The following is a 19290-nucleotide window of genomic DNA, read 5'->3' as shown; positions in this document are numbered from 1 at the left end:
TTCTATGGTCTTGATGCAAACTGGTGGTTTTAAGTTTTGTTATATTGTAGTGCCTAAAGCTGTCTGCACGTGGGAAATTAGATGGTTTTAGTAAGCATGGCAAAGCATTGCTCACGGAAAATCATTCCAAATGATAAAGATCTCTCTGTATGAAAAAGAACTGTTGATAAGGAGCTTAAGATCTCTATTGTTGCATGTGAGAGATCCTTGGCCATCTGCTAGTGCAGTGTTGTCCAACCATCTCCTCTAATAGGTTTCTGAAGCTATTGAGCAGTCTGGATGCCATACAAATCTCTCTAAAGGTGGCCATAGGATTTACAATTACGATCATTCCTGGAAAAGATCTTTCCAGGAAAGATTGTTCTTTCAATACACGTGTAGAGCTGAATTGTCAGATATACAGGTAGAAACAATAGAATTCTACCTGTATCTGATGATCCAGCACTAACCGTGTCCTTTGTTCAGGTGCCTTCAAAGGTGCCTGATCAAAATTTTCGGGCTAGCACAATCGACGAGCTGACCAATATCCAAGTCTTCTTCCAATATCGATCTGATACCATATACACATCGAATATCTTGTGAAAATTTGTTTTGTGTGATATTATCATTACATCTATGGCCACCTTAGTGTTCGTTAGCATAGTGTTCTCTCCTTTTGAGTGCCTCTTTCTCCTATCAGGGAAATTATATATAGACATTGTACTTGTAAACTTGTAATTCTCCCTTTTTCCAGCACCCAACTAGCATTTGAGCTGTCCCATTTCCACTCTTCAGTGCAAGTGGGTAAGTTCTGCTGATGAGGCTAATGGTGTGAGAAGAGGCAACTTTGGCCTGACTTTGAAAGAATGAAGCAACACAATTATTTTTCCCACTGGCAAATTATGCTGGTGGAAAAGAATGAAATAAGTCGCCAGTGGTCATCCATATTTATCACAGGCAACTAATCTTCCCATCAGCCACTTCCCCTAAGGTGTCCGCCCTAATATAGCTTCAAGACTGAACACTCTTTACTGCAATATTAATGTGTTGAAGTGGTGGATCACACATGGACATTTTACTTTTGGTGCTGGTTTGAGGTGGGATTAAGCCTGTAACATTATTATTATTATTATTTTTTACCCTTAAAAAAACCACGTGTATCTTTGTATGTACTTTTGACACTGTCCGAGTCCCTTATCCACGTGTGGGCATTCTGAACACAGTCCAGCTATTTGAATCTCAGTCTGTTACTATTGGATTACTTGAAAGTCTTCACATGAGTAGCAGGCTTCAGAGCACTTCCAGAGCCACTTGAATAGCCAATATGAACATCAAAATATCTGACCTCTTTATAAAATGGACAACAAAGAGAAAAGGCAAACCACTGAGACTAAAACAGCTTTTTATTCTTGTGCTTTTGCACTTTTTTGGCTTTTACAGATTGGCCAAATAAGCAGTTTAAAGCTACTGTAGATCCATGTTGCAAAGTGATCCCTCTTGCAGCCTGTTCTCTAGGACTTTCTTCTTTTAAGTATAGTGTCCTTTTTCTTGTTTAAAAGGCAACTATTAGGAATATCTTTTTTTTATTTTCTGCTAAATTACAGGCATGGGACCTATTTTCCAGAATGCTGGGGACCTGGGGTTTTCTGTATAAGCGTTCTTTCTGTAATTTGGATCACCATATCTTAAATCTACGGTACTTAAAAATAATTTATACTTTAAATTAACCCATATGGTTGTGTTGCCACTAATATGAAATAATAGTCTCCGTACAAAGTACTGTTTTATTATTATTGTTAAGTAATAAAGGAAATAATTTTTTAAATATTTTAATTATTTGCTTAAAATGGACTCAATGGGTGATGCCTTACAATATTTAGAGCTTTCTGGATAAATGGTTTCTGGATAGGTGATTTCATATCCTGCGTATTTTTGAGTATGTCATTCACTGCCGAATGCTTGCCTTTTGAAATACATCCTCACAAAGCATAAATAAGTCTATATATTTTATTCTCTTTTTGTTTTTTCATTTGTTCTACCTGTTCTCGAAAGTAAAAAAGGAGCATGCAAATGTCAAAATAATAACTTTAATGTGCTAAATGAAAATAAATGAATGATTGCAGTGCTATATTCTAGCTTGCTGTGCCTTTAAATATCCCAAATACACATATTGGGAATGGTGGCATCGAAACTGAACTGGATATCAGGCAAACATAAGCATTGAAGGGGTTGTTCACCTTTTAGTATGATTAAGAGTGATGTTAACAGACAATTTGCATTTAGTTTTCATTTTTTTTTAATGTGATTTTTGAGTTATTTAGCTTTTTATTCAGCAGCTCTCCAGTTTGCAGTTTCAGGATTCTGGTTGCTAGGGTTCAAGTTGCCCTTTCAACCATACAATGCTTTGAATAAGAATCTGGAATATAAAAAGCAGAAGGCCTTATTAGAAAGATGAGTGATAAAAGTAGCAATAACAATAAATATGTAGCCTTACTTAGCATTTGATTTTTAGATAGGGTCAGTGACCCCCCCGTTAGAAAGCTGGAAAGTGTCAGAAGAAGAAGGCAAATAATTCAAAAATTATAGAAAAAAAAATTTGAAACTACTACTGCACTGTATGACTACTGTACTGCGGTATGACTACTACCTTCCATTTAATGGCACAATATTTCTAATATTTTCTTTTGCATACAGATAAATTGAACTATTTTTAATGCAAAATCCAGTGGTAATCATAATTTTCTAATCCGATACCTATACATCTTTAGTAGCTTTTAAATGCAGATAAACGGAGCTGCAGCAGCGGAGCCAGTGTTCCATGTGTATTTGGTCTAAATACTTCAGAGATCCCAACTTTCCTTGGCTCTGGCCATTAACCTGATGTGCTTTTGGCAAGAACATTACTGTACATGGGTGTCACTGTGTATTAACACCTGACTTTTTTTTTTCCTTACAGGTAACCTTTGATCCTGAAGTCTTCTTCAATATTTTGTTACCACCTATTATATTTCATGCTGGATATAGCTTAAAAAAGGTAAGCCTGGATTCACATGTAAAACATGCTTTTAAAATAAGAATTCAGGGCCTCTTCATTTGATACAGTTTATTTCTCATATTGACAAGCAGGACAAATCATACATATTTAAATGCAGACCACTTATGTGGTACTGGCATACCTAAACCAAAACGAACCGTTCATTTTTACAATCAAAAGAACGTGAGCTTTAATGTACCCATTTTTTTCCAAAATTTGTCGATATATATCTAGGCACACATGGTTAACAAGAGATGTAATAAGGGAACTTACTTGGGGTCTATATTTCTAATGGTGTAGGTATTGCAATGGAGTAAATTCTTGCTGAGTGTAATCTATTCTCTTTGGTTTAGTGTACATCTCATTTCCAATAATTACTATATTCCTCAACATATGCAGACATTTGCAAAACCCAACTGACACAAAGACAACTGAAATACATCGTTGAGGCCTCTAGGGCAGAGACCAATAATTGATAAGAACTTACTGTCCACCAAAAAATATTCTGACCCAAAGACTTCATGCAGAGAGACGGATTGCTGAGGAATAACATGATAATTTGAGAAAGTCTTAATATATTTATGGGGTTATGTAATAAAAGGCACTAAGTTTGCCCAAGGGCAGTAGCCCATAGCAACCAATAAGCAGGTCGAATTTACTGGACACCTGTTTAAATGCAAGTATTCTATCAGTTGCCATGGGTTACTGCTCTTGGGCAAACTTAGTACCTTATATTACATATGGGGTTAGATTCTTATTTCTGTGTGCTAAAGCTTGTATTAAATTTTGGTTTCATCATCCCTTTTAATTAACACCTATTTCTTATTGTATCTATTTTTTTATTTGCTTATTTTTTTTTTTACAATTCTGGTCTTCTGACCTTTAAACAGCGGTGCCTTCAGAAATCATGAGGTCCCATACTAACAGGGGTACCCAGGTTATTGGCTCACTGACTTCCTAGTTCCCTGGGGAGGCTGTCAAATAAGTAGAAATGCTATTCTCTTCATGGGTTAGCTGTTTAAGCTTTGCTTGTCGTCTTTTGTATTTTTAGCCCTAGCACATTTGGCAGACATTCTATTGGTTCCATTTACTGTGTAATTTAATGATGTATAATGTCTTACACTACCAATTATGTCTACTTCAGATAATCCCATTCAGATGATAACTTTTTTGTGTTTCCTGTGCTATTATTAATGTAGCAATGTAGACTGGCCACAGGATGTCACCACCCGCTCATGCCCATTTCTAATGTCAATGACAAGCTCAAATAGAACCATATTCCTTTAAAAAGATCAAGTTTATATTTTTTATATATTTCATTCATTTGGCAAAACAATACAAAAGTACAATTACAGAAACATTAACTTTTTCAGGCTCCTATGATTGCGTAATGAAATTAAAAAATATCATGCCGATAAATGGCTATACAAATCTGTTACTTTGTTATATAAGGAATGTATAATTTAGATGCAATGATCAATATTTGTTTGTTTTCCTGTCTGTCTGAACCAATGCCTTCCTTTTAAAATCTGATCCTTGCATTTGTTTTATTGTGTCTATCTCATACAGAGGCACTTTTTCCGAAACCTTGGATCCATTCTCACTTATGCATTCTTTGGTACGGCACTCTCCTGCTTCATTATCGGGTGAGTCACGGATGCAATGCCTGCTGCGATGTTTATTTTATACAAAACCGTTCTGCTGCAACAGTGGAGAGACTTAGGAGCTCTGTTTGATGTTGTTGTTGTTGCACAAAGTCACATTGAGTCTGGAGAAGCCAGTGTGAAGGACAACAATTTGGTTGCAACATTCCTCAACTTATCAGCACAAGTATGAGGCTGTGGCAAATCCAATAGTAAGAGGAACCAGTTTCCTCTCACTTATTTCACATCTGCTCATCCACTGAATGTACAGATTAGTGCTATTTGGCCATCTATGTGGACAACCAAATCTGGCAACTTCTGACTGTCTGACCTGCTTGTTGGAAAACACCTGGGTATGGCCAGCTCAAGGGCTAGCTCACACTTCAGACTATGCAGTTGCAGCTACAAAACTGGATTTATTATATATCGCTTGAGAATGCTAAGATGATTGATGACAGTGGGGCTCATTTATAAAGACCGGGCAAATATTCACCTAGGCAGTAACCCATGATAACCAAAGATTTGCTTTCATTGTTTAACCTGCAGCTGGCTGAAAAAAAAGCTAATCGCTGATTGGTTGCTATGAGTTACTGTCCATTGAACCCCAGTGTCGCTTAATATGTTGACTTCTATTGAAGCTGAATGCAAGTTCCAATGCCACACCCTCTGATTTGCTTGAAAGACGAGAGACAATAGTTTGGGTTCTTGAGGCTTGTAGCTGATTAATGTGTGTGCATGTACCTCCGTACCAATCTGGGCAATCCCATTTACACTACAGACATTCCCTCCAACTGGGCCAGAAAGAAGTGTTAATATGACCTAAAGGTGATATCAATATTTCTAGCTGAATATTCAGTGCAACTTGTAATAGTTGTAGTTCATTGCCATACATCTGCAGTGTAATTTGCAAATATAGTGCTATATGTGGAAATGATGCATGCTTTCTTACTTTTTTAGGAATCTTATGTATGGGGTAGTAAAGTTAATGAAGCTTGTGGGACAACTGAATGGCAAGTTTTACTACACTGACTGTCTGTTTTTTGGAGCCATAATCTCTGCTACAGATCCAGGTACTAATAATTTTATTTATGATATGGTGTATCAGAGTGGATACTGTCAATTGTAATGAAAATAAGTAACAACAGTTTATATTTCACGTCACTTGTTATCTATCCTCTGTAAAATATATTACCATTGATGCCCACAAACATAATATTTCAGGCACAGTGAGTCTCTGGCCTCTAGAGGGTTATAATCTGGCATACAACATATTTGTGGCAGTAATGCTTTAAAACTGTCATGTTGTAAGTCTTTTGAGCTCCAATTTATCATCCTCAGAGGGCCATATCTCAAGGCCAGAAGCCTACTGAGCCCTTCTTAACTGCTTTTATTAAGGAAATGTATGATTTTTGTTTTGTTGTTAGAGTCGATTTGGTTGTGTTTGTGCAAAAGCCAGAGTAGTATTTTTTAACCTACTTTATAAAAATTCACTGTATTAATACCACTAATCATCTAGGTATAAAAACTCAAATGTGTAATTACTTAAAGATGTTGCCTTGTATTTATATCTAAACCCTGGAGTAAAGCCTTTACAAGAGCTTGTAGCACAATAGAGGTAAACATGATATACTGTTGGAATGAATTCTGCTGCGATGCCCAGATAGATGCCAAGAAGTAGTAAGCCCTTTACACTGATTTACACAGAGTCAGCACAAGAATGAAGTAGTTTAGTTTAGTACTACAATTATCTGTCTTGCAACAATCCTCTGTGACAGTGCAGGATTACACTGTTAGCTATTTGTCTATTTTTAACCCCTAAAAGCAATGGTCAAACCACAAGAAAAGCATAATGGTTGTGTTGATATCAGCCTTATTCATGTGGAAAGCAGCAGGAATTCTGGGGGGGAAAAAAGTCCAGGATCACTCTTGAATTTTTTATAAGCATGGAGAATGATTATTTCCTCAGCTTTAGTGTAAACAATATATTTCACATGTCATTTTATTGTGGAACATATCTTGAGAAAAGGAAATGCCGGAGATCGTTTACATGAGTTTATAACTTTCAAGTGTGTTTATTGCTTATTTCCCATCCTTTGTAACACTACACTCAGCACCTTGTGTTCCACAGACAAAAAGGCATTATGCGGATTTCAGATATTGCATTAAGGAGCAATTAAATGGAGGTGGCCAAATGACTTTGTAGTGGAGGTATCCCTCAGTACCCCAAAGAGTTGCTAGATGGAGACATTTTGATTACAAAATAATTTCACACATATTGGTTTTCAGCAGCTGCTACTGAAGCTGGAGTCAATTAATTCTCCATGAAATATTTATATATGAATATAATAGCGTTCTAGTATAAATTTACATGTAAGTTACGAAATGTATCCTTTACATCAGGCACCATTTGAATATACTACAAATCATCTGCATAAAAATAGTATTGTGAAATTATATTGTTTAGTTCTAAAAATAATAAATTGTGATGCTTCTTACAAACCTCTTGATGTATAACTGTAACTGATAAAAGGCTGAAAGTGTTTTCTCTTTCTCTATGGCTCATGCAATAAAGATAACACCAAGGCATAAGATGAATAATGAGTAGACTGGTAACTGCCAGAAATGTATATATAAACTCTGCAGTGGCAAAATAATTAATTATATTTTATTATGCTTCTTTTACAGTAACTGTCCTTGCCATATTTAATGATCTGAGGGCAGATGTAGATTTGTATGCTCTTCTTTTTGGGGAAAGTGTCCTTAATGATGCTGTAGCCCTTGTATTGTCTTCGTAAGTACCAACCAAAATGCATTTTACACAAATATTCTTAAAGGCTTTTATAAAAATGTCAGTCAATCTAAATGATCACGATAATTCAAAACCCAGCTACAAAAAAAACCCAAAAAAACCCACCTGCTTTTTTCGCCATGTAGAAGTGCACCTTAGTTTCCAGCTATTATGGAGTCCCAGAAGAAACTTAAAATCAATATGCATGAATTCAATATATTTTTTCAAAGAAATCAGGGATCTCTGCATGACCCAGATTAAAGAACCATTAACATTAGGATATGAATATACTATACAGGCATTTTCACATAATGTTCACTAACCAGTGGCTGCAAAACTTTCTTGAGACATTTTAAACCGAAGTCAGCACTACATGTGCTTTATACACAGGCTGCACAGCATGCAAGCACAACAAGGGGCCTATTTATCATGCTGTGTAAAAAGTGAAGTGAAGTATTACCGGTGATGTTGCCCAGGACAACCAATCAGCAATTAGATTTCAACAGTTGGAGAACAAAGGCAAAGATCTGATTGGTTGCTCTGAGCAACATCACCGGTAAGGCCCATATCAGTTCTGTCCTTATCATCTGCCATACGATGGGCAGCAATGCAGGCATTCACAGGTCTATGAATTCCGAATGTGAGCACAGAAAGCTGCAGTAATTTACGAACAGAGAAAGTCCATAAGCAAAAGGCAAAACAATGGCCGACTTCATTTTTTTTATCTATTTATTTAATTTTTGCACTTTGCACACTGCCTTCACATAAACAAATGACCCCTCCTGTCTGACATTCACTTTCGTATGCATTTTCAGAACGTATTCACCATTCATAGAATACATGCTATTTGTATTTGTAGATAGTGATTGTACAGCACTACTAGTCACTAGTAAAATCAGCATTTTGATTTTAAAATGACCAGCATTTTGGTTTCTTTTAATATAAAGTAAATAATGTTTCAACACTCATGATTTCATGTGACCCTACATCTTTAAGTAAATTGCTGGGCTCTGGCCATTAAGATTGTATCATGTTGCCAGCTAATCAGTTTAGTGCTGTCTATGTTGGCTGTTATGAATGACTGGAAAAAATATATTTTTTTGCATTACTATGAAGTCCGTCTTGGGAGCCAGGCTTCTTTATACATGTGTCAATGCTCCTTTTTGTTTCCCTTGAAGACCTGTAACTGAATAGCCCTGTTTGCTTCTCTTTAGGTCAATTGTTGCTTACCAGCCCACTGCGGAGAACATGCACACATTTGATGCTTCTGCATTTTTCAAGTCTGTTGGCGTATTTGTTGGGATATTTAGTGGCTCTTTTGCTATGGGAGTTTGTACTGGTGTTTCAACAGCTCTTATATCCTTTCTGATTAAGTGGTTTTTTTAATTTGTTTTTTTAAATAATATCATAATTATACATTTCATAGGTTACAGCTAGTTCTGCTACAATTTTACACACATTCCATCTCCGATATTTTCATGTCTTTTACTATGTCAAACCCCAGTATTTCCCATACATCTCCATTTTCTTTTTTACCATCTTCTTTGTCTTTAATCACTCCATTGTTACAGTAGATGGCAATACAGTCAGTGATCTGCATATTTTGTGTTTTCTCACCATAAAATTGCTAAAGCGGCCTTCTACAGTTGGTTTTCTTAACTGGTTGGTAACGTGACCAAGTTTACAAAGCTCCATTGCTTCCCCTTACTGGAGACAGCGCTCTTCTTCCTGCTCTCTTGGAGTACCTTCCTCTTGGCAGAGGCTTGCGGCTTTACAGGTAAGAGAATAGCCATAACGTTAGTGGCACTAAACACCATTTTAGAAAAAAATGTAGTTGTAAACAAAAAGCAATTGCTGCAACACAAATGCAATATATTGCGAGAGTGAACTTACTGGGATTTTTCTTGAAAATTAATACATTTGTCCCCCAACATTAACCTAGTGGTTGTCAAACTTTATATCAAAGCCATTCATCTCAAGTGGTACATGGGTCCAGACCCCTAGACATTGATTAAGGCTCCCCTTCCCTAACCTAGACATTACAGGGGATCTAACCCATAAAATGAATTTATGTAAACTGGAACACTTTGTTCTCTGAACACTTTTTGGCATTTTGCATCTATTTTTTGTTTTTAGTGGTTTCTGAGATATTTGCCAATACCAGGCTTTCAGCTTATTAGCAACCATGCACTTTAAAGGGATTCTGTCATGATTTTTATGGTGTAGTTTTTATTTCTAAATTTCACTGTTTACACTGCAAACAATTCACTCTGCAATATAAAATTTAATTCCTGCACCAGCAATTGTATTTTTTTTTTTTAGTTGTAATATTGGTGTGTAAGCAGCCATCTCAGGTCATTTTGTCTGGTCATGCCAGCACTTAAGGATGGGACTGCTTTCTGGCAGACTGTTGTTTCTCCTACTCAATGTAACTGAATGTGTCTCAGTGGGAACTGGATTTTACTATTGAGTGCTGTTCTTAGATCTGTTATCTTGTGTTAGGGATAGGGTTGCCACCGGGTCGGTATTTTACAGGCCTGGCCGGTAAAAAATGATGCTTGATGCCAATGTTATTAATAGGAAAAAATTGCAAGCATAAAGGAAGGCCGGTATTTTTTTCCAGAAAAGGCAGCAACCCTAGTTAAGGAGCTGCTATCTAGTTACCTTCCCATTGTTCTGTTGTTAGGCTGCTGGGAGGCGGGGAAGGGAGGAGGATGATATCACTCCCACTTGCAGTACAGCAGTAAAGAGTGACTGAAGTTTATCAGAGCACAAGTCACATGAATAGGGGCAGCTGGAAAATTGACAACATGTCTAGCTCCATGTCAGATTTTAAAATTAAATATAAAAAAATCTGTTTGCCCTTTTGAGAAACAGATTTCAATGAAGAATTCTTCTGGAGCAGCACTATTAACTGATGCGTTTTGAAAAAAATATTTTTTCCTGTGACAGTATCCCTTTAATTACCATCAAACTATTCCTCCATTATAAACTTCCATATATGGTTATATATTTATTCCCCCCCCCCTCCCCTTTGGTCTCACTTATATCACACCTTTTAGATTTTAAGCCTGGCCTTATGGCCAGATGGGGTAAGATATCGGATCAACTCTTATTTACTGCTCTAGATATTCATGGGAAGAATTAGGATGACTATTAAAAGATTGTTTTTGTAGATCTGCATTTGGTCATGCTAGTAAGTGTGAACAGAAAATATAGTTGATCCAGGAATGAGTGTTCAAAAAGAATAAGTTACTGGCAGTGATGGGGTTTTTCAGCTGAAAAATGAAATGGAACACTGTTCTTCAGATCTAGCTCCATATGTTCTATTTCCATTAAATATATTAAATTGCACCCCTTCTTATGAGTTAAATGGGACCCTGAACAAATTGTAGACCACATAAAGGGTCTTGAACCCCAAAAGTCTGAAAACAACTGCGGTAATTGGTTTTTCACATAATGGATCCCATACCTGTACAGTATGTGTAAAATATTTGTTTGTCTTAGGAAATGATCCATAGTAGACTGTGTAATATTTGTTGCTAACATTGCAAGCTGTTTCATTTATTGTTGCTCAGGCCAATTATCATATGGTGCTGAATGTTCATCTCCATCAGTATCAAAGCCTACTTACATATGTATATCTGTTAATAGGTGTAGTGGCTGTTCTTTTCTGTGGCATCACACAAGCTCATTACTCGTTTAATAATTTATCTTCTGAGTCAAGGAACAGAACCAAACAGGTAAGAGTACTCTATTAAACTGTGATTCACCCCCTCCATTGGTAGTCTTTGTGGCCACAGAAACCAGGCATTCGTTTGGAATGAAATAGGAGTGTGTGTGTGATACTGGACTCTCTATTTAATAAGGTTACTGATTCTAGATCTACCAAAATCCTACAAAGTTTATTTAATTAGTTTCTTTTGCATACTATACTAAATTCTTTTGCATGCAATACTAAATTTAATTTAACAGCCCATTAGGCAGCATGTTTTCCTAATTTGCGTTTTTAAAGCCAGTTCAGTCCAGCTTTTATCTGGAAATAAACATTTTAAAAGTTTTTTTTTGTGTTCTTTTGTTAATGAATGTATGAGAATGGGCTGCATTCAGTCTTATTCATTTTAACATATATTTATACAAGATGTTGCTTTGTGTTTGTGGTTAAACAACCATGTTTATACATACTATATACATGAGAAACTTTCTTGAGTTTACATGAAACAGGGTTGTGGCTTGTACAGAATTAGTCATTGTGTAGCCAGTATTTTAAGCACCGCAGCATAGATAGGCAACCTTCCAGATTTTGTTGAACTACAACTCCCCCAAGAGCTACAGTTCAGCAACATCTATAGAGATGTAGGCCACCCCCACCCAGGTCTGGACTGGGATTCAAAATAGGCCTTGGCATTTCAAGAACAAAGAGGCTCAATCAGCCTCCCACAGGCCCACTGTATAGTGACTGTCTATGGCATTTTACAGCAGCCCCTCTGGCATTTTACAGAATTCAGATTTTTAGTCTGGGTCTGTCCCTACCCTTTAGTTACAACATTCCTTAGTACTATGATACAGTGCTTCTCACTTACCCCAGATACTTCAGTCCTGTGAGCATCACCTGCAAATCCTGCTAACTTTAAGAGCCAAATTTCCGGTCATTACACACAAAATTCTGCAGTTGCACTCTCTGTGCTAGCGAGGCAGCCCCCCATGACTCCCGGCAATTATGGAAAAGTAAGTGGGGGGTGGGCGTATCTTGAACGTTGCCTCAGGCAGCTTTTAAACTAAAATCACCCCCGATCACCTGCTATATGTTTTGGTGCCCCAGTGTAGAGGGTTTTACAAATGCAAAAAATCCATAACCATGTGTTGCACTTAATTTCACTGCTACCAAAACTACACTTATATTTTAAAATATACAACCTCTCCCAGGTGTAAGATATGAGCTGTGCACCCACCAGTGTGTAAGGGTGAGATACTTCCTGCTCGAATCCAGCTCTACTCTGTATGATACTGGTGTGCTGTGAACTGTATTCCATTAATTAAGGGTGTCCAGCATTTTTATAAGTAATTTAAGTTCTAACCTCTATGACTGTTATTTATTCCAGTCAGGTTGCATTTCTTCTTTATACATAGCTTTAATTCTACAAATTGTATTATCATAATATAGTGCCAACATATTCCACAGCCCTGATGATTTCACAGCATCCATCAGTCCCTGTCCCAGCAGAGCCTACAATCTGAAGTCCCTATTACATTCACACACACACACAATGGTCCATTTTATTAGGAGCCAATTAACATGCCTGGATGTTTTTGGAGTGTGGGAGTACACAGAGGAAACACATGCAAGCGCAGGCTTTTCCTTAAAGGGAATTTAAAGTAATTTTATTTTTAAAATGTAAGTATAGGTCCCTAGCACTAAATTAACAACTTTGTAATGTACGTTTGTTAAAAACGTTATACCAGCTTTGAGGTACATGGGATCATTTCTGCAGTTTTTTTCTTCTCTCCCCTGCTCTGAATGCCATTAAAGTTCAGCAACTTCTAGCTGTCCTTCTTGCTGGTGCTTGAAGGGCTGTCCATCTTATGTTTACCTGAGAGATGCAGCTCAAGGATGGTTTGATACCAGTTGCAGCAACTGCTACCTTAGAGCACCTGTCAATAGAACAGCTGCTGGCTGCTAACCTTCAAAGAGGATCTCAAGTAGGGAAGAGATGAGACATACAGGCAGGCATTACAAAGTTCCTAGCACTAAAAATACATTTAGGAAACTATACTTAGATTTATTTTAAATTGTGAGTCATCTTCCTCCTACTGTATATTTTCGGCTTTAAGGTACTTTCCTGTAACCCTTTCTATTCAACTGCTCATACCTGTCAGTTCGCATCAGCTTATGTAACTATACAAATGTCAGTGATCCGCTACATTGTTATTGCCCGTTTTATTTATTCCATGTACAGCTTATGTTTTTGGACAGGCAAATCCAGGACTTTCACAGCCTTGAAATAACATCTCATCAAATTTACAGCACCAACATTTATCATGGTTCATTAGTCTGTCAGCTACAGTTATATACAGAAGGCTTATAAGAGTTAATTTCAGCTAAATCATGCAGAGAGTCTAGGGGAAATACTAATTAGTGGATTATTTTTACTGGAATCCCAGAGGTTCCTCATGCTTTGGCAAATGTCACAAAAAATGGTCTCTTTGCCCACTTACAGTATTTGGCCTCCTACAATGTCATGTCATATGTGTGTATTAACAGGTATGCTATCTCCCCGGCACTGCCCAAAGCTGATGCATGGGAACCATTTTGTGACTGTATGTCCATGTGTCTCTTACCTTCTCTCTCTTCCCTCCTTGCAGCTGTTTGAAGTCCTGCACTTTCTGGCGGAGAACTTTATCTTTTCATACATGGGCTTGGCACTTTTCACCTTCCAGAAGCACGTGTTTAGCCCCATTTTTATTGTAGGGGCTTTTGTATCCTTTTCTTGTTTGCTCAAATGTGTAATTAACAATTCCCAGCACTGCCAGCAGACCTGCCAGGTGCCCTGTCAAGAGTACTCTTTTCTATCGGAAATCAGAGAATAGTATATTTAAATAGCTTGTGGTACAAAGGAATAATTAGATGACTAAGCAATTGGCTTAATACTTAGAGGGGAGCTATCGTGAAAATGAAAACCAAATGTAAGCTTCCTCATACTGAAGTAAGAAACTTTCTAAATACAATTAATTAAAAATTCTGCGTTTCTTAAATAATCAAGTTTATATTCACTATCCCTCTCTCACACCATCTGTTTCTCTTCATTCTGAATGATCGAATATATCTTATAGGGGGGCTTCCTTTCATATCAGATGTATTACAGCTCACTCAACTAACTGATTCCAGTACAAACAAAATCTAACAAAATAATTGCCCTTTTTTTTTTTTTAATTTATTTATTTATTTTTTACAAATTTTGCATGTAGAGAGCATGTAGGATTTCTGGTGATTTTTAAAAGAGTGAGCTCTAATACATCTTCTACGCAAAATGAGCCCCCCCCTATAAGATATACTTTAAACTTTAAACACAAACAGATGTGCATTGTTCTTTTTTGCTAACTGAATGGATGTGACTTCATTGCAACGCTTGCAAACTGCTCTGCTAACTCACTTTCTCATAGATATAGGAGTAGAGACGGAACATAGATTCAGGGAAATACTGTCTGTGCTGTGTGAAATATCATCTCTGCTGACTGCTAGGCCGCAAGTATCTCATATAATACAAATTTGTCTGGTACCAAGGAGATACAGAGTACTCTGTTTTGTCAGCTGCCCCACTTCATTTAAGGGCTACAAGATTATTGCATGTCTGATCCTTTACTTCATATAACTTCCTGTAATATGTGTTTATATTGTATGTTACATGTAAGGGACCCATTATCTGGAAACTCCAAATTATCGAAAGGCCATCTACCACAGACTCCTTTTTATGCAAATAATCCATATTTTTAAAAATTATTTCATTTTTCACTGTAATATTAAAAACAGTACCTTGTACTTGATCCAAACTAAGATATAATTATTTTTTACTGGAAGCAACCCCAGCCTATTGGGGTTATTTAATGTTGACATGATTTTCTAGTAAGTAGACTTGAGGTATGAAGATCCAAATTAGGAAAGATTCGTTATCTGTAAAACCACAGGTGCCAAGCATTCTTGATAACCGGTCCTGGCTTGCATTAATCTTAAAAATAAGTTCATTATTGGTATGAGATTTATTCCATTAGTACAGTCTGAGCCAGGAACATTCATTATCCGCAGCTCCTTCAAGATTGATTCCTTGACAAATGCCTTCTCCTAGGTTGCTATTTTTGTTGGCAGAGCTGCACATATTTATCCTCTCTCGTTTTTCCTGAATTTGGGAAGGAGGCACAAAATTGGGTGGAACTTTCAGCACATGTTGATGTTCTCAGGTAGGTTGTCCCATGTTATCTGCTCTGTTTCATGAAACCTAGTTAAGTTCAACTGTATTGTGAGGCAGTGATCATTTAAGATACAAACCGATGTTTGAGTTTGTGTGCCCAGGCAGATATCCGTGCCAATTCAGCACCTTTTTGGAAAACAAACACAATTGACTTCTGATAGGTTCTCTAATGGCTCACAGGGTAATTTGCAGCTTTGTTTTTCATCTAAAAACCATGGGATCAAAACAAACAGAATTGACTTTAATTTCTTCCTGTTATCGATAATGTGAATTGTTGTGATTGTGGCAGCTATCTTCCCAGTATAGCGACATCTGTGTCTTTAAGGTAACCATTTGTATGAACGAACCATAAGCCCATAGATTCACATTAACCATAATCTTAAGCAATTCTGACATATGCACAGCTTTTTTTCTTTATTTAAAATACAAAATCCCATGTGAGCCATTAGCTTTTAGTCTCTCAGTAACAGCTGGAACCACTGAGTTGCTTCTAAGGTTTCATTGCTGTATATTAACCATCACTTGACAATACAGATCGGAGATGCACTTTCACAAAAGGATTCTACAAATTATCTAGTAGAGACACATTTCCTTTATGGTTGTTTATTGTGTTTTGGCAGGTATGATTAGGCAAGTCCCTCTGTCTGTTGTAGTACAACACGTAGTCGAAAAGTAGGCAATTATCTATCAGTGAACTTTAATTCAGAAAGTTTATAGGACGTCCCTTTACATGTATGGCTCCACTACCTGAACGAGTATTAAGATATTGAAATATATATAGTTAGCCTCACAGTAACAGCAGAATTTTCATGGAAGTCATAAGTGATTTGTCAGGTTTTATGTGCGTTTCATTTTAATATGGGTTAAAAATATAACCTACCACTGCATAACAATTCCATGGAGCATGTTCAAATTGCCATGCAAGTCAGAACAGATTTTCATTTTGCTTAGTTTGTCCTGCAATGCTAATAGTAATATACAGTCATATGAAACCGTTTGGGAACCCCTCTTAATTCTTTGGAGTTGATGGCTGCCAAGCATGGACAGCCTGCTTTAAATCAACCTATAGATTTTTGATGATATTCGGGGGAGGGGGGCTATGACGGTCATTCCAAAATATTGTACTTCTCCCTCTGCATAAATGCCTTTGTAGATTTCGAAGTGTGTTTAGGGTCATTGTCTTGTTGGAATATCCAACCCCTGCGTAACTTCAACTTTGTGACTGATGCTTGAACGTTATCCTGAAGAATTTATTGATATTGGGTTGAATTCATCAGACCCTCAACTTTAACAAGGGCCCCAGTCCCTGAACTAGCCACACAGCCCCACAGCATGATGGAACCTCCACCAATATTGAGTAGGTAGCAGATGTTTTTCTTTTAATGCCTTGTTCTTCTTCCGCCATGCAAAGTGTTTTTTTTTGTTTTTGTTTTTTTTTTGGTTATGACCAAATAACTAAATTTGTCTCATCAGTCCATATCACTTTGTTCCAAAATGACTGTGGCTTATCTAAATGAGCTTTTGCATACAACAAGTGACTCTGTTTGTGGCGTGAGTGCAGAAAGGGCTTCTTTCTCATCCCCCTGCCATACAGATTTTCTTAGTGCAAATTTTGCTGAATTGTAGAACAATGTACAGATACACCATCTGCAGCAAGATGTTCTTGCAGGTCTTTGGAGGTGATTGTTGGGTTGTCTGTAGCCATTCTCACAATCCTCAGCATATGCTGCTCCTGTAGTTTTCTTGGCCTGCCAGACCTGGGTTTTACAGCAACTGTGCCTGTGGACTTCCATTTCCTGATTACATTCTTTACAGTTGAAACTGACCATTCAAACCTCTGAGATAGCTTTTTGTAGCCTTCCCCTAAACCATGATACTGAACAATCTTTGTTTTCAGATCTTTTGAGAGTTGCTTTGAGGATCCCATGCTCTTTAGAGGAGAGACAAACCGAAGCACAACTTGCAATTGGCTTAAATACCTTTTCTTATGATTGGACACATCTGCCTATGAAGTTCAAGGCTTAACAAACTAATCCAACCAATTTGGTGTTGCCAGTAATTAGTATTGAGCAGTTACATGCATTCAAATTAGCAAAATTACCAACATTTTTGCACAGCCAATCTTTCACATTTGATTTAATTTCATACAACTGAATACTGCTTCACTAAAAATCTTTGTTTAGAAAACACCCCAGTACTCCGATGTTCCTGGGAAATGAAAGACAAATCACTGTTCTCTTTTTTGTTTAAAGTGGAGTAAATTATTTTGCAGGCTGAGAGGGGTTCCCAAACGTTTTCATATGACTGTACATTAGGTTATTACAGCTCAGGGTGTAGTGTGTGGAAATATTTCACAAAAGTGGAGTATGCAGGAAATTTGAATTAAAATTGAGAAAACTGTTTGATGATTTGTTAATGAAACAAACAACTGTGTAGACCGAAATACACAGCATTCACAAAAATGTGATTTTTGTGGATTTGATGTTCTTTTCAAAACAATTGTACTCAGTCTTTCTTTACTCCACCTTTGTGAGTAACCCCTTTATTTGGGTTCTCCTTTTATTTTCTTTGACCTCTTGTTTGCACTCATTACAGCTGAAAAATTTATTGTAAAAATACAAATAACTGCCTAGATAACAAAGTATGTTTTTTTTTTGTTTTTTTTTAAGGTCTTCGAGGTGCTATGGCATTTGCTCTGTCCATCCGAGATACAGCTACATACTCTCATCAGATGATGTTTTCCACCACCCTTCTCATTGTCTTCTTCACAGTGTGGTTTATTGGTGGGGGCACAACCCCTATGCTGTCCTGGCTGAATATCAGGTAAGTAATTGACATGAATAACAGTAATAAATATGTTTTTACTAATATTACATTCATTTATAAAGCTCCAGCATATTCTATAGCGATGTGCATAATAATGAGGCTCTGCCTGCAAGGGCTTACAATATATAGGGGTGGGGATAAGTAAGACACAGCTAGAGCAGAGTTTCTGTGGGAACCTGAAAATGCCATAACTTCATTGGCTGCTAGACTGGAGAGAATGTTTAGTTATCTGAGTTGAGGAGAACTCAACATGCTCTGTAGCCAACAGCCAAAGTACATTCCAGATTGAGGAGGCCAAGTGGGTTAGCGGAGGAGAAAGAATACTATGTGACTGCTGTAACCTTACTATTAACATTTGAACGAACTGGGTGGCAGGTATTTAAAGATTTCAAAGACATGTCCTTGTCACCCAGACATAAAAAGCTGTATAAAAAAGTCCTTTTGAAATTAAAAATGAAACCCAAATTCTTTTTTATTTATTATTATTATTATTATTATTATTATTATTATTATTAAAACAACCATACCTGTTATAAACTCGTAAACCTGTAAAAGTCTCAGGTGTCAATCATATTTTGCCTGCCTGAGGCATAGATAGGGCAGGCAATTGCTTTCACTTTCCATTCTGCCCTTCCTAGAAGTCACTGCACTCCTCTCATTCTCATTCCCCCTCCCTCCTCACCATCTAATTGGGAAGCCAGTGCATGGTCAGGGGCATCAGGTGCCCCATTCTGGCACATAAACAAGATTTTGGCATGATGGAAAGCTTGCCTAATAATAGTGTCCACTAAATGGCACCTACCTGCTTGCTGTGTTTGTGAATTTCAAGACTAAAAAAAAGATTTAAATATTTTATAGTGTAAATAAATTTTATTTTGCTTGATAAAATTGGATTTGCAATTATTTCTTGATGACAGGCCCCCTTTAAAGGTTATTAGGCAAGTCTGTAACCTTTACAGAAGAGGTGAGTTTTAAAACTCTGCATGGTAGGGGAGTTTCTGTCGCTGTGAGGTAATGAGTTCCAAAGGTAGGGATCTGTTCTAGTAAAGTCCTATA

At 37.1% G+C, this 19290-nt stretch overlaps 1 protein-coding gene across 2 annotated transcripts in view; it reads left to right on the top strand.

Moving 5' to 3' along the window:
• Window positions 1-19290, top strand: part of LOC108708439 (sodium/hydrogen exchanger 7) — a 53326-nt gene that overhangs the window by 20408 nt on the left and 13628 nt on the right. For both annotated transcript variants that reach the window (XM_041582383.1, XM_018247141.2), the window contains exons 3-12: window positions 2936-3013; window positions 4583-4659; window positions 5614-5726; window positions 7342-7447; window positions 8659-8800; window positions 9116-9221; window positions 11099-11187; window positions 13808-13921; window positions 15286-15397; window positions 18078-18231. In XM_041582383.1, the coding sequence (XP_041438317.1) occupies window positions 2936-3013; window positions 4583-4659; window positions 5614-5726; window positions 7342-7447; window positions 8659-8800; window positions 9116-9221; window positions 11099-11187; window positions 13808-13921; window positions 15286-15397; window positions 18078-18231 (1091 nt within the window). The remainder of the gene's footprint in view (window positions 1-2935; window positions 3014-4582; window positions 4660-5613; window positions 5727-7341; window positions 7448-8658; window positions 8801-9115; window positions 9222-11098; window positions 11188-13807; window positions 13922-15285; window positions 15398-18077; window positions 18232-19290) is intronic.

The sequence above is a fragment of the Xenopus laevis genome, chromosome 2L (assembly GCF_017654675.1).
Source record: "Xenopus laevis strain J_2021 chromosome 2L, Xenopus_laevis_v10.1, whole genome shotgun sequence".
NCBI lineage: Eukaryota > Metazoa > Chordata > Amphibia > Anura > Pipidae > Xenopus > Xenopus laevis.
The sequence above is the reverse complement of the archived record's forward strand: the minus strand, read 5'-3'. Positions and strand labels throughout refer to the sequence as shown.